General features: G+C 41.6%; 1 protein-coding gene across 6 annotated transcripts in view; it reads right to left on the bottom strand.

Annotated features, from left to right (window-relative positions):
* LOC118088364 (rho GTPase-activating protein 39) overlaps positions 1–24151 on the bottom strand; it is a 79124-nt gene that overhangs the window by 2128 nt on the left and 52845 nt on the right. For 4 of the 6 annotated variants that reach the window (XM_035121953.2, XM_060277230.1, XM_060277227.1 and 1 more), the window contains 7 exons: positions 12526–13825; positions 9536–10088; positions 8133–8222; positions 5449–5522; positions 3412–3611; positions 1788–1879; positions 558–727 (listed from right to left, as the gene is read on the bottom strand). In XM_035121953.2, coding sequence (XP_034977844.2) covers positions 558–727; positions 1788–1879; positions 3412–3611; positions 5449–5522; positions 8133–8222; positions 9536–10088; positions 12526–13825 — 2479 coding nt within the window. Of the gene's footprint in view, positions 1–557; positions 728–1787; positions 1880–3411; positions 3612–5448; positions 5523–8132; positions 8223–9535; positions 10089–12525; positions 13826–20589; positions 21126–24151 lie in introns of those variants that run through there. The other 2 variants (XM_060277229.1, XM_035121954.2) reach the window with 2 other exon arrangements.

Genomic DNA, 24151 nt, shown 5'->3' with positions numbered 1-24151 from the left:
TTACTCCTGCTAGTGTTGATATGCTGTCAACTTTAAGAAAGAATTTCATATAGGAGATCTAATATTATTATTGCGGGTCCTAAGACCTGCAGCCAAGACTGCCCCTGACACACATTAGAAGAAATGAAGATTGAATCTTCAGAGGGTTTTATTCAAATGTCATCCTTCCCCTAATGGAAGGTTCTTTGGTTTAGCAATGCCTTTTCTCAGTGGAGCTCAGGTAGAAACATTCATCAGCTAGTTCCCTTTTCTTCGGCAGCCCCCACCCCATCTCAAATCTGCTCTGGGGAGTTGACAGTATGGGAGGTGGCAAAATGCGGAGAGAATAGGTTCTTCAAGTGGTTCTTAATCCCTGTTCCATTGATGGAAGGCTGTGCTGGATTAAAGAGCCTTCCATCAGTGGAAGGATATCAACTGGATATAATCCAGAATATTTGCAATGCAGAGTGAAGCGAGACGTTCCGGAGTGCAGCTACCATATGCTACTTCAGAATGCCTGTGGCCTGTCTGCTGCTTCAGAATGATTCCTAGTCTCAGAAATGCAGTTGCCTACATACCTGTAAGAAGTGGATGAGGTAACACAAAACCAATTTGTTGAGCTCAGGCAGGAGTTCCACTACTGCTACAGCAGCATCAGGGTTCTCATAGTTGCTGATACACTCTTTGTAGAATTGCTGTGGGATGACAGGCTCCTCCAGCTCCCGATACCACAGCTTCAGCAAAGAAGCTGCAAGGGCAAGAAGGAAAAAATCAAGCACTTTCAACAACAGCAGCTTAACAAATAAGGTATCTGGGTCAGAAACATCTGTCCTGAAGCAGATATTTAATTGAATAAGGACACAACACCCCTGTTCCTCTATCTTATGCTAAACAAGACTCTGTTCTTCCCCAGAGGAAATACAGCATCACCTAATTCATTGAGATTTATGGTTTCAGACCTTTGAAATCACAGGACACAAATCCTAAAGGGGCTAAGGTACCAATGGCCTGTGGCTTCAGAAGTAGGTACTAAAAGCTTTGGTTTAAATAGGAGGGAAGAAACATAAGAACACAAGATGGATCTATCTCAGTGTACTGTGATTTGGAGTGTGACTGAAATGTTAAGGGAATCTATTGGAGAGCAGAATGCTGGAAATGGAGCACAGCTGTCAAGTTCTCCCTTTTTTAAGGGAAATTCCCTTATGCTGAATAGGCTTCCTCGTGAGAAAAGGGAAAACTTGACAGCTATGAAATGGAACAGTTGGGATTTGGCACTTAAAGAAGGAAGTGAGTATGGAACGAGGGTGGGTGGGGAGGGAATGAGGTTCTTGGGTTAAGAAAAGGTCCCAAATCAAAGATCTCTTGTTTTGAAGGCTTCTGAATAAAAGTTCCTGCTATTTATTTGATTCCCATTCTCTCATGAATGAAAACAGTTATATTGTCAATCTGGGTCTATTTTCCATGGAATTGAAGGATTTGAGCACCTCCCCACAAAAGTAATGTATTAATGGTGAGGCTGTGACGGGGGACAGGATCACAAAAAGAAAACAGGCCTTTTCAGCAGTGCAGCCTTCCTCCTGCTGGTTGGAATGTTCTCTCAGATGACTGAGTATTAATTTTTCTTGCAACAGTTGGCAAATTTGGGGGAGGGTGGTGGTGCTGTTGTTCTGCAGGGGTCGGGATGGTGGGACTGTTTTATGGTTTGATTGTACTTTTAATCTGTAAGTTGTTGCGAGACCTTTTCATAAAGTAATCAAGAAACAAACAAATCTGAGCAAGAATACAGAAGCTGTGTTGTTTATCCATACCTGGTATATTGGGATCACCAACGTTGTTAGGAATTTTCCACTGATCAACCTGCAGCTTGAGTGCATTGACTTCATCAATGTCACCAGGAATTCTGAAAGCAGACACAGAGATTGATCAATAAAGTCCAACTGAACAGAGGAAGCAAATCCCACAGATCCAGGAACCAGAGGAACAGACAAGACTACATGTACAGAGTTGTTTGACAAGAATGCCATAGTTAGTGTTAAACAAGTAGGACACGAACCAAAATATTGCAGTTTAGAGTGCATCTGTTTGATATTTCTCCTTAAATTGGGGGTTGGGGTAGGGAGAGGGGTCTCTACCTGCTCTGCTTAAGGACCAGAAACTTTGGCTCTTCCTCTCCTTGAGTCTTTCGATTCCAGCCGGTCATTACAATAACTCTATTAAGTAAGAAATAGTGCCAGAGTTTGCTTTTTTCCTCTTATCTCCCAAACTCTTTTCCTTTCAGGTCATGACTTTTATAAACTTTTAGAGTTAGACTAAGCCTCAAGGCATCATTATCATCCACATTTGTAAACTGTTCTGGGAACCTTATATGGCAGAAGAATGTGATTTTAAAATGCTATAAACAAACAAACAGACCAAGCCGCAAGATTTGGGGGTCTCATTAATCTACTAGTTCCTCCCTTTTGAGCATGGCGGCTGTGGCTAAATGAAGAGTCATGTTCTGAGAATGAGTATTTAATTAGTTTAGAGGATTCATTTTTAAAGTTTTTGACAAAACAATGGCCTTATTGGTATGGTAGACATGTTGGGGGCATGTCCTATTTCTAAAAATGCCTTTATCAGCAGCAGCCCTAGTATGAGGATACAAACTACCACAATGAAACTTCCTTCAACTATGATGCAGATGTCAACACTGCCATAAATCAAGCTCTGACTCCAAATGGTTTAAACAAGCTAAGCAGCTAAAAACGTCCCCCTTCCCCATGTTATGCAAGAGAAGTTGCTTTACAACTTTTCAACTTGTGGTCTACGGGCCCTGTCCAATTTTTTTGTAGTGGCTTCTTCAGTCTATAAATACTTATATTTCCCTTGATTTTCAGAACAGAGTGCAAAAACAAAGCAAGTTCCCCACTCTCAAGGCCCTAGCTTAGGTAGTATCTATACTGTGTGAGAGGGGGAGTGAACGGTGGCAATTCCTCTTCCCGTCCTAGCTAACTCTGACAAAGCTAGCAATGGCTAAATGGCCTTCACAAACACGCTGATATTCTAGGAAAGGAGGAGATTAAATCACAGAAAACATGCACCGCTGATGGTACATTTACCGCAGTCCCGTCTCCCCCCCCCCAAAAAAAATCCAAAATATGCAGGTGGGTAGATTAGAGACTTTAGCCTCAGGTTTTAGGAGCGAGTTCATATGTACTAGCATAAGCCTATTTGTTTGGAAGCAACTGAGAAGGTGGCATGAGTCCCTGGAGACCTCATAAATCTTTTGCTGTGGTTTGAAAGCTGCTTCCTCTCCTAAAACTGTTTGTAAAAACAAGGCTTGAGAGGATGCAGTTACACTAGGGCAAGGAGGAGAAATGTCATGCATCTCCAACTATCCGGTCAGCTATACAGTAATGGATCCTTTATGTAACTCCGGTCAGCCAACCTCACCTGAATATTCCCTCAGTCTGTTCTCCCCCCAGTTCCAAAACTTGCTGAGACAGCTGTGTTTGTACCCAAGGTAGCTTGTTATCAGGATACATGTCCTGCTGCCGTAACATGATTTCCTCCAGAGAACTGCCAAACAATGAAGGTGTTACAATAGCATTCTTGGCATGTATTATCTCTTCAATTATAGGCTTCCGGAGACCCTATAAGCAAAAAAGGGAAAGGGGGGGGAAAGGATGGAAAACAATGATGAACAGATTTGCATAAGAAACAATCACATGGAACGCCTCCTAGGAAAGCATTTTGTATTTGCTCTGAATTTTTTAAAAAATAATTATCTATGTCAGAACCTACGGGACGCAGGTGGCACTGTGGGTTAAACCACAGAGCCTAGGGCTTGCCGATCAGAAGGTCGGCGGTTCGAATCCCTGTGATGGGGTGAGCTCCCATTGCTTGGTCCCAGCTCCTGCCAACCTAGCAGTTCGAAAGCATGTCAAAGTGCAAGTAGATAAATAGGTACTGCTACAGCGAGAAGGTAAACGATGTTTCCGTGTGCTGCTCTGGTTCGCCGGAAGCGGCTTTGTCATGCTCGCCACATGACCTGGAAAGTTGTACGCCAGCTCCCTCGGCCAATAATGCGAGATGAGCACTGCAACCCCAGAGTCGGTCACGACTGGACCTAATGGTCAGGGGTGCCTTTACCTTTACTTTATGTCAGAACCTGTGTGGATGAGCATGTTAGCTGCGGCCTGTTGTTGCTGCATGCAGCACTCATCGGGGTGGGGGGGGGAAGAGGAAGGATGCATATTCACAATTAAGCCATGGGTAGTTTATGCAGTGCTCTCCAGGTTTTGGATTACGATGCAGATCAGCTCTAGGAGGCATGAGCAAAGGAAGTTGTAGCCCAGCGACATCTGGAGAGCACCATGCTGCTCTCCCCTGGCTTAGTGTGACATGCTAATCAGCCTACCCACTTCTCCACTGGAAAAAAAAACTGCAGTGGGGGCATAGAGACTCAATATGATGACAGTGTCACACACTGGAAGCTGCCTTACATGAAATCAGACCATTGATCCATTGAGCTCATTATTTCTACACTGAGTTGGCACCAGTTCTCCATAGCTTCAGACAGGAGTCTTTCTCAACCCTACCTAGAGATGCCAGCAGAGATAGGATTGGGAGTGTCTGTATGCAAAGCATATGCTCTGCTAATGCACTTTCCCAAGAAAAGTACTTCTAAATGATACACATTTTTAAATGTCATAGCAGAAAAACTGTGTGTCCATGGAGCTGTCATCCTAGTATTATTCCTCTGTAAATGTAATTCTGGCCTTCAATTGCTGCTGATAAGTTAGTGGAGCGTGCACTCATATTAGCTATTTATTCATCATTTTTGCAAACGCAAGGTAATGGAACATTTCCAATCCAGACAAGAACTTGTATAATTCATCTATGGTACTTTGATGTCATGCGTAACAGGAAGAACTCAGCCTCACAGTGTGCACATGACTCAGTCAGATGATCACATCTATGCCAGGCAAGAGTACACCATTTTTCCAGTAATGATAAATATGCTGAAAATTTCTGCATCGTAATGAAATTGATCTCAAAAACCGTGAGTGCTAGAAATTCATTCTTCACTTTGGAAAAAAATAAGGAGATTTCCAGAACTCAAATAAGTGTTTTGCTATATGCAACCTTGCTCACCCAATCCTGCAGCATGTGTTTTATAAGTACAATTCCAAGGCCGCCTATTCTTAATTCTGATTACCAGGGCATCTTCCCACCCATTTGTTGTATGAATACTCAAGACATATGAAAATGAAGATTTTATGTTATTTTGTCTTTCCACTGATTTTTTCTGTCTTAAAAAAGGAAAAATAGAAGATTTCAGGCATATCGTTCCCACATCTACCACTGACTTTCCCATTAATGTCTGCAGCTTTCCAATCTGCGCTTCTGATCACCATCAAAATAATGCCAAAGGGGCAAGAGAACAGTTCACTTAAACTACAAGATGAGAATATGACACTGACTCACCTTTTTGCCTCCAGTGACTGCAACTTTTTGCAGCTTCCGGTAGCAGTATCTGGCATAAGTGCTGATAGGCAGACCTAACAAATGGAAATAAATAAAATGGGAGTTTTAGAATAGTTGTGGAGAACTTCAGAGGAGAAAATGGCCCCAGAGCACAAATGTTTGTATTCTCCCTAACTGACCCTCAAGCTTATCCTTCTGAGCAAGTGATAAAATAAGTGCTATAAAGGCCGTATTACTGTTTTAGTGTGCAATAAATGTGCACTTGTGGCAGATCTAGATATCCTTTCTCAAGATAGCACGTCTGCCGCAGGGTTATTTCATTAGCTTGGCACTCAAAATAGTCCTCCCCTCCAACTATCACATCCATTGCAGTTTAGAGTGCTGTGAGAAATGTAATTGAATTGGGCTCAAGTGGTACAACTCCTTAAAGTCCATGGCATTTTGTGAATTTTTATTTTTTTAAAGAGGGATTTTTTTTCCAGTGCAGGAAAACTCATACAGTATTCTAGAAGGGAGAAAAGTTCTGATGAACATCAGAAAGGCAATATTTCCCCCATAGCAATGCTCTACATTTTGTGAACCTTTACCCATTAAAAACACACAAAATACTAAACTGCATGTGCTTTTTCTCTAGCACTGGTGCTTAGGCTTCCCCTGCTTAAAAGAAAAACAAAGCAACGAACAGATCACTTTCTCCTGCACTTTGTAGGACTAATATCAGTTTCTGACAGATTTTAGTATAAAATATTATTTGGCCACTGTCTGGAAAAGCACTCAGAGGGAGCTGCTAGACTGAGGTGTCTGTGAGAAATGAGTTGAACAGGTCTTACAAACTGCATGTGCAATTCTGCCTCCTAACATGAGATAATATAGATGTGCATTATTTCACTTTTGCAGACATGCTTCACAGTTTCATATAGGCACATAAAGCTGGAAATGGCAACCCTCTAATTTCTTTGGATTATTATCCCACCTCCTGCTGCTATTCAAAATGGCATACAAAAGCCCTCCAGTGCTGCAGTATTGAACATAACAAAGTACAGATACATTCTCTTTCCTGAAATGCCCTCACTTAATCATGTTTTCTGACAAGTCTGGGGTCCAGGTGACGAAGAATGCTCTTCTGGGAATACAGAAAAGGGCACGGTGAATGGACATATTACTCTGGGTATCTTCTGGCTTCAGATAATGGAACCAGCCGGGTTCTGGCATCACATATATTGGGGAACACCTCCTAGTGCATTCTTAATCCATGATGGAAATCAAAGCTCCAGACCCCTAAATTACTTTGCCAGATCAAGTCCAATTAATTTCAGTGAGACTTGAGCTTGGGCTGACACAGAGTTTTGTGGATGGGTGCTGAGGGAGCACCATTACAATTCTGGAGCAGGTAAGCAGCTCCATGTGTGAAACAGGGTCATCCTAAGGTAGCCAAAATGAGGTACTCTGGGCAATATTAAAGCAAATCACTGGAGGCCAACACTGAATTATTTGGAATTGGAAAAACAGAAAGGAATTGTGAAGAGCTCCAAAAGGACCTCTCCAAATTGAGTAATTTGAAGGCAATAAAATGACAAAAGTGGTTCAACGTAACTAAGAATAAAATGCAGAGTTTCAGATAATGTAACTCTCCTATCAGGAGAAATGTTTTAGTTTAGTTGAGGGCTTTTTAATGTAGAGAAAAGACATGTAAGGGAAGGGGAGGGCACATGATAGAGAGATAAAAAAAACTGCATGGTGTGAGGAAAGTGAATAGTGTATTTCTTCCTCTCTCATAACTAGGAGCCAAGAACATTAAGTGAAGCTGAACATTCAAAACAAACAGAAGTACTTATTCACACAGTGCATAGGTAATCTATGGAGTTCCCTATCACAAGATGTGGTGATGGCCACCACCTTAAAAGAGGATTAAACAAATTCATGGGCGATAAGGCTATCAATGACTAGTCATGATGGTGGTGTGCTACCTTGAGGATCAGAGGCAACATGTCTCTGAATACCAAAGGAACACAGAACACAGGAAGCTAACTCATAGCGAGGGTGCCATTGCTCCATCTACCTCTCAGTATTGCCCTAATTTCAGACAGGAAGCTTATCCAGCCCTCTCTAAAAGGCCCCCTTCTAAATGGAAAAGGAACTCTTTAGCTGCTAGATTAGATGGGAATGCAGTGCTGCCTGTCTACACTGAATCCAATGAATCCATCTCAGGACTTTTGCTATCAAAGTTCTCAGACTAGAAGAGAAGGGAAAGAAGTCCATCTACGTAGGGTACAAATATAGCCAAATAAAGGTTTCTCCTAAACCTCCCTGCAGTTGAAAGTCAGTTATTAACTAATCCCATCTGAATGGAGAGATCCAGTTTGCTCTTGTGAAAGTAAGATGGAAACACTACACATCTTTATTTGGAAACATGTTCTACTGAAATCAATTGGACTTTAAATGTGGTTAAGATTTGCTGTTAATCATTAAATACTGCTCTATCAAGTGTTGCATACAAATTTTATCAAGAGCCATTTTGCATTTTCCTCCATTCCCAAAATGTTGATGCCTGTACAACTCCCAGGTCTTATCTTTCTACAATAAAGCCCATACAACTATATCTGAGGTCAATGGCACACAAACACAGGCATGTGTAGTTGTGTCTCCTCCATTATTAGCCCTTCTCATAATTCAGTTATTTTTACCTTCATCCTCTGTATTTTGCTTCCTCTTTTTCCTGGATTTTGAGTTCTTTTTGTTTTTCATATCCAGAAGCTCCTTAATGCGCTGGGTAACTGAAAATCCAAAGCATCGTTGATTGAGTGATGGCAAAAACATTAAATGCTCACTGCCCTGTTTTACTCAGCCATGGCAGAAGAGGGGCCTGTATTTATTGAATTCACACATCACAAAATCAGCTCTATCCATCTCCTTTTCATTACATGTCAAGATCAGTTTTCATTACAAACATCAAGATCAGTTTAACAATGAATGTAAGAAGAAGGAAGTTCAGATTCTAAAAAATTCTTTTTAGGGTTAATAATTTGATTAAAAATCAGCTGGAATGTTTACCATTCATGGACGGGAACATTTCAGGATTATGGCTGCTGATGGGGTTACATCTGATGCCAGGAACAAAAAAGGGCCTGATTTCTTACTAATGAAGTCTCCTAACCAATTATTTTCTTTCAGCAACCTTCAGAATAGTGTACTTGGAATAAAACCATTGCACTGAATGCTTTCTCTTCACTTTCTAAAGCATTTAACACGCTTCACTTTCTAAAGCATTTAACACGATATAGAGCAAAAGTTATTGAACCGGGTTAACCCAACTCCCCAAATGTATATCTTGACAAACAGAGCAACATGAAAGACATTTGGCCATTTATTCTGAGTGAGTTGCCAGCTGTGATCTAAAAAAAATGTGATACATCTGATGCAATTATTTTTGTAACTGTTTTTTCCATCTACTTAATTATATCAGCCTTCCCTTAGAATCCTTATAATAGCTTATCACCAAGTTCTAAAGGAACATTCCAAATTGTTGCCCCCCCCAAAGAGGATAGATATTATCATTCAAAGAAACAAACTCAATGGGAGCAGATCAACCCCTTAAAATAGCAGAAATGTTTTTCTTCTTAGTTGTTTTCCAAGACTGGAGTGGAGAGAGAAATCTGCTTTGTAATTGTTATTGTTATAATTTGGCTATTATTGGGGGTTCATTGGAAAACTAATAAAAATGTATTAAAAGAAGAAGACTGCTTTGTGCAAAAAGTTAGATAAACTTCTTGTTGTAACACCTGCTCCATTTCACTTTCTAGCAAAGAAATAGCTGTTGCTTTTAATCCTGCTGCATTCTTTTGAGCTGCTTTACTATCAGAATGTACTGAGCTTTTTTATTACTTTTCGGTTACAGTACCTAATATATTACAATAAGAATAAAATATATTAAAATTACATAGTGTCCTATAGATAATATTTCTAAAACTTCCATTTCCCTAAATCTGGAAATGAAAAGGTTGCCTACTCCTTCTGAACATGATCTTTACTTAATTTTATTTGCTATTGTGCTGCAATGTATTTCACCCTTATTAGATAAGGCACTTACTATTTTCATCATTGACCTGGTTGAGATGACGATAGATATAGCCTTCTAGATAAGACTGGAACTTGGGTGATGGGGAGAAAAAGGCCAGACTGATGGCCATGAGTTCCCAGCCCCATGCCAGGCTTCGGTAGCACATATTGTCTGTTGTTTGTCTAATCAGTTGTATGTACAGCTCATCCCGTAAACCTTGAATGCTCCAGCACTTAGCAACAGTGATCAAAGCCACATGATCCCGGTCCATCCGAGCCTGGCGGTCACCCATGTAGATTTGCACCAGTTTAAATATTTCACAAGCTTCCTTTTTAATGGTGTGGTTGCTGGTGATGAGCATTGGCTTTTTGATGGAGCCACCGTTCCAGGAGAGCATGTTGGCAATGGAGAGCCTTCGGCGAAAGATGCCCTGAGTGTGCATATTTAGGTTTTTCGAGGCCCAGTCGGCCATGCTGCTTTGAGAGATAGGCTTTCGTATGGTGTGGAAGGGAAACTGATACCCCATGGTGGTGCCAGGCTGGTCATTATTTTCTTGCTGGGAATCAGACCTTATTGTTCCAGGCTGCAATGGAGAACAGAAAGAAAATGGTTTTTAAAAAGCTGAGCTATTCCTATTTCCCTGAGCAGAACAGCTAACTATAGTCACTTCCAAAAGAGGGGGCAGTCTTTCTACGAGTCCCAGTGTCTACTGACAACTTGAGAAGCTCTCTTCCTCCCTCTCCCTCGCTCTTCACTATCTTCTTGTCTCAATGTCTGAAACTTCAACTCAAACCAATTCTTTCACACCCTTCTAACTCAGTTCCTGCGTTTGTAATATGAGGCCTTTCTTCGTATGTCCCCTCAGAGGGGAGTGGCAAAATAAGAGCAGGCCTTTTCAATGGTGGCTCCCCAATAATGGAATGCTCTCTTCAGAGATATGCATCTTAGGCCACCCTTATCAATGTTTAGATGCTAGTCAAGGATGTTTACTCAGGCATTTGGCTCTTAATTGGGGTCATAGGATATGATACTCTAATTTGTATTGGGTGTTCATCTTTTAGAAGGGTTGAATAGGATTCTTCCTATTTGGGTTATTGCAGAATGAGCACCTTTACTCAATTCATGTTCATTTATCTTTCCTGGTGCATTTTAAATGTTGTGTACGCATGCTTTTATATAATTGTACTTTGCTTTGATGCATTTTTGTAGTAAGCAACATATAAATGCAGTAATAATAGCTATTGTTGTTAATTGTTACTACAGAAGCTCCAGTTTTCATTGAACAACATCTTCCTTACATATTTGTCTCGTAAGAAGGCAGGGAAAGACATGGAGTCCTATTACTGGTAATTTTGTTTATTTTGTTCCTTATGATGTGCAATGATCTCTGTTCTCTATCACAAAAGAACAGCTGGGGAGATCTGGGTGCTCACAGATGAACAACAGCCTCAGGGATGGGTCCTGGTGTTGTCACAAGGATGGCAGCTGTCCCTTGTACTATGGACATGTTTGTTATGCTGGATTCGCTTAGTTGTTGCCTCAGTGCATTAGGCTGTAGGGGAAACCCATAAGGAATCCTCCAGGAGTAGAATTTTTCAATACTGTCAGCTCATTCTAAAAATTATTAGCACCATGAACTTTTTTTTTTACTTTTCAAATTCATATTTTGGGTTATTTTGTTTGCTTTTTAGCTCAGAGCATCTAACATTTCAAAGTATTGCTGTAGAAGGACAAAATATCATAGCTTTATTTTGTTTTGTTTTTTAATCTACCCTGAGTTGAATCATTTTAAGACATAGAGCTAGTTAAAAATCACCAACTAAGTATCTTATGTGTTCTAAAGCATGGCAGTTGCAAAGTAGCCTTCACAAAGAGCTATCAGTCAGTCAATCACCCATTTCCACCACCCTTCTGAGTGATCCCCCCTCCCCATCCCCACCCCTCCCCACCCCTTCTCTACATAAGTGCCTGGAAACTTCCATTTCACTGTATCTGAAGAAGTGTGCATGCACACGAAAGCTCATACCAAAATAAAAACTTAGTTGGTCTTTAAGGTGCTACTGAAGGAATTTTTTTAGTCACAGGTTGTAATTCTTTAGGTTAAAGTAGCAAACTAGGTAATATACCGTGTTTCTCATATTATAAGACACGTCTTATATTTATTTTTTCCTCAAAAAAACACACTATGGCTTATTTTCAAGGGATGTCTTATTTTTTTCCTCCTCATCCTGCCACGGCCGGCATTGCTGCTGCACCTATCACTATGTCTTATTTTCGGGGTATGGCTTATATTCCTTGAATGCTTAAAAATCCTGCTATGGCTTATTTTATGGGGATGTCTTAAAATATGAGAAACAGGGTAAGAATTATGATTCCAGGTTTGTCCAAACATATAAATAAAACACTTTCCAAAAATCCTCTAAAGATGACAATGTTGTCCTAATTGTTAAGGATATTTAATTGTTAAGGATAATTTTAGAGGATATGACAAATACGATATAGACATCGTATATGTACACATACACATGATAGAATTATAGAGTCTGGAAAAGCCCTAAAGGTCATCCAGTTCATCCCCCTGCTGATGCGTTCCTGCAGGTGACCATCCAGTCTTTGCTTAAACTCCCCTAACAAAGTTTACCTCCTTTTGAGGCAGTCTGTTCCACTGCTGAATGAGCGGCATGAGGCATGGAGTCAAGAGGGCCTTTCAGGTCCCACTAACTGCTTCAGAAGTGGAGCAAGGAGAAGTGGCTCGTGGCTCCTTTAGGAATGTAGACAGCTGCCAGTTTTAGTTGGCTATCCTGACAGATTTATATAGCAACATCCCTTCTAAAGCAATTTTAAGAGGGCCCGAATGATTTGATAATTATTGACACCCTTTTAAACGTTATCCCACCACAGGTGCCCCAAAACTCTCCAACCCACCACAACTTGGCCATTTACATCCAAAGGCTTCATCAACTCCATTTCCACAAAATGCCTTGCTGCCTGATAAGAGAAGATTGATAAGAAAAGAATACCTGGGATGGTATCTGTGCTGATTCAGACGAAGACATATTTATCTGACTGGACACATTCTTTTCTAAAGAATCTATTTTTTCGTAGGTTCTCTTCTGCCTCACTGTGTCTTGCTGTACTGCTGGATCATTTGAGAGGCTCCCTCTACTGTCCATTCGAGGTCTGTATAATGACCTGTTACTAGAAGTCACATCATCTCTTGAGCTCCTATTACATTTTTTCAAGCGCTCCGACTGGAACTTAATTTTGTTACCCTCTGGCAAACTAGCATTTTCCAGCATTTCTGCATCTAAGCTACCTTTACTTCCTCTGCAGGCTGCTGATCGATTCACCACAGCACGCATTTCTGCAATCAGCTTGTCATTCAGAGCACTGAGTTCACTGTTGCTTCCCACAGAGCCAGGTCTTCCCTGGCCAGGAGCTTGTCGCCTTCCTTTTCTCTTTCTCAGGCTTGGAGAAGGTCCTGTTGAATAGCCAGAGTCTTGCTGACTTATAACTGTAGGATACTCTTGAACCTGAAGACTGTTTTGCCGACTGTGGTGGGCCTCCATATTTTTGAGAACGTTGGCCTCCAAGATTTTCCAAGATTGTTTGAAGCTGTCCCTGGAACTAAGCTGCCCTAGCTGTGGTTTAGCAACACCATCAACTATCACACCTGTAGAGTTAGGATTTCTGGATGATTGGTCAACATTGACCATATGTTTAATATATTCTCTTCCAACAGGGCTGTACTCTGTTGCAGATGGGTTTCTCACATGCTTTTTTCCAGCTTGCTGCATACTTGGATGCTGTAATAATTTAACTGGTTGGGGTTTCTTATTTAAGCTGTTGCTTGGCGACATTTGTGGAGTTGTCCCATTCACATTTACAATCCCAGTGTCCATATCTACAGGGGGCTCATCATAAATTGGGGAATCAATTGATGGCTCATCATATATTGGTGCTGGAGAAGCATACTTGGGAGATGAAGGCTGTGATGTTTGCGTCTGACTTCCTGAAGGACTACTGAGCCCATTAGTTAACACTAGACAAAACCCTCCATTCTCTGTCTTCTTAATTTGCATTGATTGTTTTGTTTCTGCTGAAGCTACTGGTTTCTGCATTGCTGGATTTGGGGTTATAGCCTGAGGTTGGGCATATATAACTTGTTTTGCATGCAGAGATTTCTGGCTGCTGGTTTCTGTGCTGTTCTGCATCTGAAGCGAATTGCTCGAGGTGGAATTAACTTGTCTCAGACTGTTGACTTTGACCAGCATGGCTGCTTTAGTCCCTGGTAAAGGCTGCCACCGGGTAGGGGTGTCTCTGTATGGGAAAAATAAAGCATTTAGGAAAATAACGCAAAAAAATGCAATACTACCTTCAAGTGTAAAATACAGTCAGAAGTTTTATCCAAATATCCAACTGGACCTCCAGTGAAGAGCAGCTTAGGTTGGGTATGCATGCATGGTATGTCTATGGAATGATCTGTGGGCAGAGATCTACTGCTAGTGGTGCTTCTGCCAGGAGTAGGCCCCCAAGCAGTACATTTCTGCGATGTTTTGGTGGGTGGCCTTGAACCAAATGGCTTCAAAGATCCTTATTTGCTCTGAGAGGCCCTAGGATTGAGAGGCCCATCATCTATGCCAGCCTGGAGGTTAATCCTGCTCCCCATCCTCCATTGGTTTCAATGCAACACAGTTATTGTTCTGTCCACAATTATGGTATTAGGAATAACTTCCATATCAAACCATTGTGCAGGTATTTCCTTTGTTTCTATCGGAGCTATTCAAGTTAGTAATGGAAAAATAATAAATCATTCCTGCAACAGGAAAATGCTGCTCTCGGGGAGTCTGTCCCCTATCCCTTGGACAAGCCCTCCCCTGTTTAACTCCATAGGACACCGGGCATTAATTTTTCAACATCCAAACACTGCACATGGTCTCTACAGTGCTACTTCTCAGTTGTAAGTAAAGATCGTATTTTTGTTGTCTGCTGATTTCTGTTGAGTCTTGGGGGAAAGGAAGACTTTGTCCCATTCAACATAGAAAAAACCCATGGGCTTAATTTTTTAACAGTGTCCTCCCTTGCTCTTCCAATGAATGATGAGGAATCTAGAAGTTCAACACTCGTGTAACTGGGCTTTCCTCCCTAAATCCACTCTGGAGGATAGGGAAAACCCACAGAACAGTGCATTTGGGGGGGGGGGGTTGGAGTGGAGAAGGGCAAACAGAAATGCTTGTGCTGACATGATTGGCTTAGCTGCACTCCACTGATTTCCACCCACATAATTTGCATATATTACCTTGCCGACAAAGGTTTGTATAGTTAAAGCTATGGTGTTCCCAGTAGTGATGTATGGAAGTGAGAGCTGGACCATAAAGAAGGCTGATCACCGAAGAACTGATGCTTTTGAGTTATGGTGCTGGAGGAGACTCTTGAGAGTCCCATAGACTGCAAGAAGATCAAACCTATCCATTCTTAAGGAAATCAGCCCTGAGTGCTCACTGGAAGGACAGGTCCTGAAGCTGAGGCTCCAATACTTTGGCCACCTCATGAGAAGAGAAGACTCCCTGGAAAAGACCCTGATGTTGGGAAAGATTGAGGGCACAAGGAGAAGGGGACGACAGAGGACAAGATGGTTGGACAGTGTTCTCGAAGCTACGAACATGAGTTTGACCAAGCTGCGGGAGGCAGTGGAAGACAGGAGTGCCTGGCGTGCTCTGGTCCATGGGGTCACGAAGTGTCGGACCCGACTAAACAACAACAACAATTTGCATACATTCAGAGTTGCCTATAAAGTTCCTTGAACTGAATGTGTCACTCCCCAAGGGCAAATGCCAGGGTTACATTTCTATAGGTTTTGAAAGGAGGAGGAAAACAAGTGAAATGAAAAGTAGAAATTGTTGTTGTTTAGTCGTTTAGTCGTGACCGACTAAAGTAGAAATAGCAACCATTTAAATGCTATCATGCCTCATTGCTACAGAGGATCTGGCTGCTTTCTCATATTGTAGGATTATTCTTGGTTATGAGAAGGTTTTTTATGCTGTTCCTCCCAGCATAGTAAATAAATGAGTTCTCTTTCAAATGAGTCTTGGGATTCGATCCAGGTCCATATGCAGTTCCACACTACTAGTATGAACTCCAGAAAATCATGTGTTGTAACAGTCATGCAACTCACCACCAATTTATTTGCCCAGGCAATTAGCACTTGCCCATCTTCTCACCAAATCCAGAGAATTGCATTACAACCCCCAAATTCCTAAATTGTAGGGATGGCTGTCAACTTGGATGGCTTAAAAGAGGATTAAACAAATTCATGGTGAATAAGCCTAACATGAAGGATAATGGCTACCGATATGTTTTACTTCCACAGTTGGGGGCAATATGAATACTAGCTGATAGCAATCATGAGTGACACCAGTGGTGTTGTATGCAGGTTTCCCCTTGAAGGCTTCCCATGGTTAGACATTGTGAGAACAGGATGCTGGACTAGATGTTGCCTTTGGTTTCATCCAACGGCACTCTTATGTTCCTATAAGACAGAAAGAGTAAGAGGAGGACAAAGACTGGCATCTGGATAGATACTTCTGCTGTTATTTTCTAAGTGGAGGAAACAAAGCAACATTCTCTGTATCTTGTTAAGAATACAGAGTCCAGACTGACAAGACTAGCATTTCAGGGAAATACAGTGGAACCTCGTGTTATGTACCATCCTCCTTGCGAACGCTTCGGGTTATGAGCTCCGCTAACCTGGAAGTAGATGCTCCCGGTTGCGAACTTCCCCCCAGGATGCCAGCAGAAGTCGCACGCTGGCAGGCGCCATTAGCGAAAGCGCGCCTCGGGTTATGAACAGTTTGGGCTTAAGAATGAACCTCCGGAACAAATTGAGTTCGTAACTGGAGGTACCACTGTACAGCACTGTTGTATGACAGCTGGGGGGGGGGGACACACAGAATCTGGGCAGGTGAGCAGAGCAGGTGACAGGCAGAACACTTGTTTGCAAATATCAGACGGCATCAACTGAAGCTAATGAACAGTTTCCTTCTATTTCTAATAATAATAATAATAATAATAATAATAATAATAATATAATTTATTTATTTATACCCCGCCCATCTGGCTGGGTTCCCCAGCCACTCTGGGTGGCTTCCAACAGAAAAATAAAATAAAATAATCTATTAAACATTAAAAGCCTCCCTAAACAGGGCTGCCTTCAGATGTCTTCTAAAAATCTGGTAGCTGTTCTCTTTGACATCTGATGGGAGGGCGTTCCACAGGGTGGGCCCCCTGCCTGGTTCCCTACAACTTGGCTTCTCGCAACGAGGGAACCGCCAGAAGGCCCTCGGTGCTGGACCTCAGTGTCTGGGCAGAAAGTTGGGGGTGGAGACGCTCCTTCAGGTATACTGGACCGAGCAGTTACCAATACAAGGGCCAGCACGACCAGGAAATGTTAGTCTGTTCTTCGAGTTTTGCCTATGTGAAAGCTTTATTCCGAATTCATCGGTCCGCAGCATGAAATGCAGTCTGGTTAACCAACATGTTTTCATTTATGTTTCCAGTTAATTATAGCTTTTGTGTGGTTGCTCAGGCCTCATGGTCGTAGTCTTGAGTTAAACTACCTGCAATAAGACTCACCACAGATTAACCAAACTATATCATATATAGTAGGAGTGAACTCAATTATCCGAGTGCCGATCCACGGCACCACCCACCCACAAAATGTTCCAAAACAGTCCAAGAAGGGCGTAGCATGCTCAGTGGTGATGGAATGCTAGCTGGCTGTTGTGGGGGGAGGGAATAGAGTAGTTGGGCAACATTTCACACTGCAACATCTTATTGCAGATTGCACTTTTAAATATGTCACACTAACCGCCCGCCCCCCAATCAGTTTTCTGCCCAACCAAGCAGGGCGTGCTCATACAAAGTTTACTGGAACTTATGCCAGACTCAAAGTGGGTCAAATCTATCTGGATGAAGACTGAGTAATTTAATGAATTAATTGCATCAGTTAATTAACCAAGTGGTCTTTTGATGAAGCAGAAGAGTTTAAATTTGGTTGAATACTTGGTACATTTTATTATATATTGCTTTTTGTATAAAGTGCTGAGGGAACAATACTTGGAACAAATTTTTGGGAGGTATGTGGAGAGGTCCTTCCATGAGGCTATAAACTTTCCGCTCTGTAGCCAAGACAGACACGTTGCTGTAAAGACTGCATGTTTTTTAACCCTAGTAATTGATGATAGGAGAATTTTTTTAAAGGAGAAAACTGTGTCTTGCCAGAGATATTCAGAATTTTAAGTTTGTTACTGTTTTTATTTTATTCAGATTTGTGTAACTTTGATTTATTTGAACATGTGTTAAAATAGGGGCCATAAACAAATCTTACACTTGTTTATGTTGCACAATATATATTTTTTATTTGGAACTCTCTCAATTTTGTTTAGCTTAACTTGTGTTACTTTCATATGGCTATGTACTTCTCTGTGTTAAACCCTCTTGCTTTGTGATGGTCTGATGACAAATGAACCCAAGTGGCAGTGGCAGAGAGAAGGTAGAGATTGTTGGGTAGATAGAACAAATGGTCAGGCAACCCAAGGAATTTAATCCCCAGTTCTGCTCTTCAGAAGAATTAGCAGCAATCACAACAGAGAACAGTTAATTTGATGACTCCCCAAAAGTATTTTTAGCTTGTCTTCAGAAAAGGAAATATTTTTATTTCACAACAAAGAAACAAAGGGAAACACACGGGGCTGCATCCTGCATATGATAGGATACAAGCGTGCAAAATATCCTTAATATAAACTGGCATGGCAAATATGACTACGCCAAGTTTGCTCAGGAAAAGCTTATGGAGAGGCAAGAGTCACTGTTTCAAAAAAAACCCCCAAAACCCTGAAGTTGTAACTTTAAGGAGTTCTTACTCAAAAGCATATTTACCAATGGCTCAAAATACATTTGAAGAACACAAAGTTGGGAAAGATCTACGGTAGTATAATCACACTTACAATCTAACTAGACTTGACGCATCTCTCCACCCTTCCCTCAACAAAGATTTATGACTGAATTTTATTAGCATTTAGAACAGCCATGCCGGATGCCATCTTGAATTTTCAGCAGAGCTCTCACCGTGCTCAAGATTTGCACAGAGAAATAGTAAAACCTAAAAAGTGGGTGAACCACTGCTGGGTGAGAGAGATTCTGCCGCAACATCTCCACAAACTGTCACACAAATACTCACATTGCACAAGCAGGTGCTGTTCATTTAATACACAAACTAGTCCTCTGAAAAAAACTTGCATGTGGATAAGTCCAGTCATTTTGGGTATTGAGCAGGATAGTGAAGCGCAATATAAATTATTACAGCAAATAAGTAAATAAAACAAACTGGGCTGTATCAAGTGAAGTCATTGCACTCACAAAACTTCCGCACATGCAATCAAACTTTTCCCTCCCTCTCCTCCCCTTCCCTAGATCTGCTCTTGGGGTCCTCCTAACCCTCCAGAGCAGATCTGAGGGGCACACAGGGAAAGGAGAAGTAGGGAAAGTTTCAGTGGAAGTCACTTTCCAAGTGCAATATTTAATTGGCTTCAACCCATTACATCCTGACACAGCCATACTGTTGATTATGATTTTTTTACAAATAACTTTAGAGTGTATATTTTACACAGCTGGAACATTTGAGGACTGGGAGTCTCCTAACATTTCTACTCCCACAGTTCCTCCTTTATCTACCATCAGAGCCTAAGGCTGTGAGGAGAGATAGCAATATAGCAGCAGCAGCAGCCGCCACCGCCCAATGCGGAAGCCTTGGCTTGTGAGGGACTAATACCTGGTTGCTTCAACAGTCAGTTCTAGGCCAGGAGTTCCAGCTGCAGACTGACACTTGTTGCAACAACAGAGAACTGGTGGGGAGGGAGGGAGATTTATATGCACCTTTGCTCAACTCTAGAAAATATTGTTCCATTGTCCTTTTTATTGTGTTTTAAATATAGTCTAAGCTGCCTTGAGAGCTTCAGCTATCCGCCTTGTTAGCTCCGTTGGTAGAGCAAAAGACTAATTTCAGCTGGAAGGAGCAGTATAAATACTCCAGAAGGCAGGCAGGCAATGTCAGGATCCCCCCCCCCCCCGGGACATCTTCAGACAAGGGCATTTCTCAAGTTTGTCCTGTGCAACCCTGTGAACTAACATACCAGTACTTACTTTGTAATGGCAAAGCCATTTTGCACTGTTGGTGCAAAAGACTGGCCTTTTTTTTAAAAAAAAAACTGCACAAGTGTGCAAAAGTCAAGATTACGCCCTAAGAAATGAATGCAGCTAGTGCAAAGCCTGCTATTTCACCTTTCTATTTTAAGCACCACTTTCTTCCTCCTCCTCTATGAAAGCTGGTCTCAAGGCAAGCTCTTCCACCTGCCACGTTGCTGAAACCTGAGAACTCTCCATGTAACAGACTGATAGGTTAGAACAGATGCATCTCAATACCACCAGGGGGAAAGGCTGCCAGCTTGCATAATTCTTTTAGGCTTTGCCAGCTTTCATTTAGAAAAATAGCTGCATAGGTGCCAACTCTATACGTGTGTCAAAAATGCAAAGGGGCTTGCATTCTGCACAGTTTTCAACAGGTGTTATATCCTTTTTGTGCAGTTGTCTTTGTCTATATCAGACAACGGTTAAAAAACGTCATAGGCAGCTGTTCATATGGGATTATGTGAACTTATGGCTTTATAATATTTTGTCTGCACTTCTGTCTCAGTTCTGCGTCCCTGAAATTCTGTGTCATCAGATTTGTTTTATTTTTGTTCAAGCAGCAGAACCTAGTATTCTCGGGTTCATGCAATATCTGGGAGATTTAAGAGGGGGCCATGCTAACCAATCCAAAACTGCCATGGAGCAGGGAATAAGCTTTTTAAAGAGACAGAAATCCATTGGGGAAGAAGGTGAGAAATGGGGTTTGGCTGTTAGGTTTGAGATCCAAAGAAAAAGGGAGAATAAGAGAAGTGCTCTCTACCTGAAAAACTCTCAGCTTCATACACAAAAGATACACAAATTAACAGTTGGAAGAAGAGCAATCAGTAGCAAAAGCTCACCTTATTGCTCCGGAACACCCACTCAGAACATGGAGAAATATCATCATGGAAATGATTAACCTTGTAGATGTAGTTTTAGCAAACAAACCCTTTTTTCAAATACAATCATATGTCTGACTTCAATTGGGTTGCCAGTCAGTGAATGTAATACCCTTTTTATGAGGACCAGCCAAGGTTTCAAAATGCAGCTTGCAAAGCTTTCGATTTTCATAGAGATATTTATCAGGCTGAGGTTAATGTTGTATTTAGATTTGAGCATAATGAATGTCAGGGACAGACACAGACTGGTTTTTTGTATTTTCAAAAGGAACCATGTCCATTTCTGCTTAGTCCCAGTGGGCTTTGTGTGACTTTAGCAGACGGCCTAGTCTTAACTTGATCATATCTGTGAATATTTCCACCACTCTAAGGCTGGCAAGGGTGGGGAGTGGGAACCAAAGCAATAAGGATAAGCTGGACTTTATATCATGCCAGAAACACCTACTTTTCCCCACACTCATCTACTTATCTACACACACACACACACAGAGAGAGAGAGAGAGAGAGAGAGAGAGAGAGAGAGAGAGAGAGAGAGAGAGAGAGAACTATCTCACCTAAATAAGAATTCTCAATAACTTAAAAGCTCATATATGCATTTTGATTTGCAGGTTACTCATAACATAAACACAAAGTAGCATCCTACCATTTTTGTGGTTTTTGAATTAGCATGTAGTCACGGCTATAAAATTATTTTATTTTATTATGTGTATTATTTCTCACCAGCCAAAAATGTGCTGCTAAACATTTGTTTTGGCGTGAAACCATCTGTCCATGTAAAATTATGCACAGGATTCAGTTGCCAGTTTCTTCCCATTTATCTTCCATACTGGCATTTTAAGTGATTGCATAACAATATGACCATATTTTAGTTTTGAGGGTAGGGAGAGTATTTACTTTGCCACTGTCCCTTGGAAAAAATCCTACAAATGCTCAGTAGATGTGATCCCAAGGCTGAAAACATGGTTTTAAAGGTGTCGATTTCTTTCCTCTCACAGTGTTTTCAGGTGACTGTGGTTTGAAAAAGCCCAGTTCCCACTGAGCTCCCCATAGGTATGGATGGGATCAACTTTTTTTTTTTTAGCACAATCTACACTTCATTATGCACAGTTCCATGTTCCAAAAGCAGGCAGGGCTAGACTATTAGGCTAATAAGTCTATTCGGCTAACAAGGCCCTTAAATCTTGTAATTCCTCAATTTTACATTTGAGACAGGGCCGTCTCAAGCAGGTTGGGCGCCCTGGTGCTGAGATCGCTCCGGCGCCCCCGCCCTTGCAGCGCGGCTTCGCCATGCAGCGCCACCCCTGCCAGCCCCGCGCCCTGGCGCCCTGGCGCCCCGCGCCACCGGGACTGCACCTAGAGCCGGGCCTGATTTGAGACCTTGGGCCTGTCACTCTTAGGGAAATCCATGTATGACATCTTGGGCCCAGGGAAGAATAAATAAGGATTAAAACAAAAACAAAAAACCGAGGACTGTCTCAGTAAGCATTTTAAAGTGCTATGTGTTAAAATGGGCTATAGTAGTCTAATCTTCAAAGTCTATTACACATAGCAGAAGTATCGTGTTGTGGATTGATATCCTGAAGCAGTTTCATTTGGGAGATTTCTCCACCATCCTCCACCAAAAAAAACCCAAACACATGCATAATGCTCAAATCCTTTTTTGGGGACATGTTGGTTTGCGGAAGTGCCAGCAGTGAAGAAAGTCTACTTGGATGGACCATGTTATTACAGAATCTAATGTGAGAGAATGGTATAATCATCTTAGCAAAACATTCACAAAGGTGAGTGGGGTTGAAGGTGCGGTGCACTCCAAACAAATCAGGGTCAAGCATGGAAAACTCACTTTAGATTCAAAACATGATCCAAAAGCAAAGTTAGGCAATAGTCCAAGGTCATTGCCAAAGTGATCCCAGGCAAGATGCAGCTCAGCAAGGAGGGGAGCATGGTTTGGGACCAAAGAGCCAGAAATCTCCATTGTTTCCAGCAACTGAAGGGCTACTCAAGAGGATTCTCACCACTGGTTACAGGGGACCTTGTCTGATCCTCAAAGTCCTTGACCAGCAAGGTGGCTAGTTTGTCCTCTGGCAATTATGTTTGACACCATGTCAGGGCTAAGCGTGACAGAACGTTTTCCAAATTTCACAACTGCATTTGGGTACTAACAGTAAAATGTTCCTTCTCTTTTCTAAAACGGGTAAAGAATGTCTTCTGATCCATCATGAGTCTTTCACAGCTTTGTTCCTCTTGGTCACCAACAGTGAATTTATCAGATTTCTGAACTATGATTACATCACTCGTGATTTTCCCAGGAGAAACACCTGGCAATTAGTATTCAGTTGCATATTATCTCTGAACATGGAGGTTCTGGTTAGCTATCAGGGCTAACAGTCCTTGATAGAACTATATGACTTTGATTAAAATCACTGGGTGGCATTCAAATAATACCGTAGTCACACCAGCACAAAGATTCTGCTGCTTTCCTTTCCCCCATGTGAGCTCTGTGCTGTCCCCAGATCTGCTCCTATGCATTGGGTGAAGTCCCAGAACATATTTTAGGGAGCACATGGGGGCAGTACATTCCATTGCACAAGGAGAAATTCTTGCACTGACAGAACATTTTGCTCAGTGCTATGTTGAACAGAACCTATTGTCCCCTTGTGTTGGTCTGTACTCGGGATAAATTCCTTCATTGTTGTCTTACATGATCCCCTCTCTTGCCTGCATAAAACAACAAATTTCATTTCGGGAGGCACAAAGAAAGGAATAAATCCTGATTGCCCTTCAGCAGGCCCTCTAGATTAAGGATGCAATATCTGTAGGTTTCTTTACATATAAAACTGCAGAACAAATAGGATTCACATATAGGAATATTATCTTATTGGTAATAGAAACACTAATCATCAATAAAATACTCTTTATATATAATTAAACCGAGCTCTACATTATATACATTAAAATGCATGCTGGTTGTGTAATGGTACTTGTAATAAAGATTTTTGTGTGTGTCTATATGCCCTATAGTAGAGTTAAAAATTGTGCCAACAGGGGAGGGTTTAAATATTGCTTAAAACTGGAGTAGATAGTGCTAGGGAAACACCCTTGGCTAGAAGCAATGAACTTGTTTTCTTACAATGCTGTGTTACTTGCTACCAAAACGTCTATGCAAGAAATAAACTCCATGATTTTGGGGCTGACTTATTGGCGAACAGAAAACTGTGAGTTACCTAAACAAATGAAATGCCACTTTGAGTTTCTTCAGCAAGTTGTTGACAAGTTTAAGCACTACAGCTTCAAGCACGGCTTTCAGTGCCTCCAGCACAACACTCCAGCAAGGCTTAGCCAGCAAAAGAAAGAATGGGCAGACAGCTGCAGCCTGAAAAAAGGATTTTGCCATTCCAAGTCCTGGCCAAAATCTGGAAACTCTGCTTACGGAATGTGATCTCACTTTTCAGAGAGTTATAGCTTTGTCAATCCACCAGAATGGAGGACAGAATAGGTTCAGACTAGAAACCATATACTTAGG

Source organism: Zootoca vivipara, chromosome 7 (genome assembly GCF_963506605.1).
Source record: "Zootoca vivipara chromosome 7, rZooViv1.1, whole genome shotgun sequence".
In the NCBI taxonomy this organism is placed as follows: Eukaryota; Metazoa; Chordata; class Lepidosauria; order Squamata; family Lacertidae; genus Zootoca; species Zootoca vivipara.
This window is presented reverse-complemented; position numbering and strand designations above follow the sequence as displayed.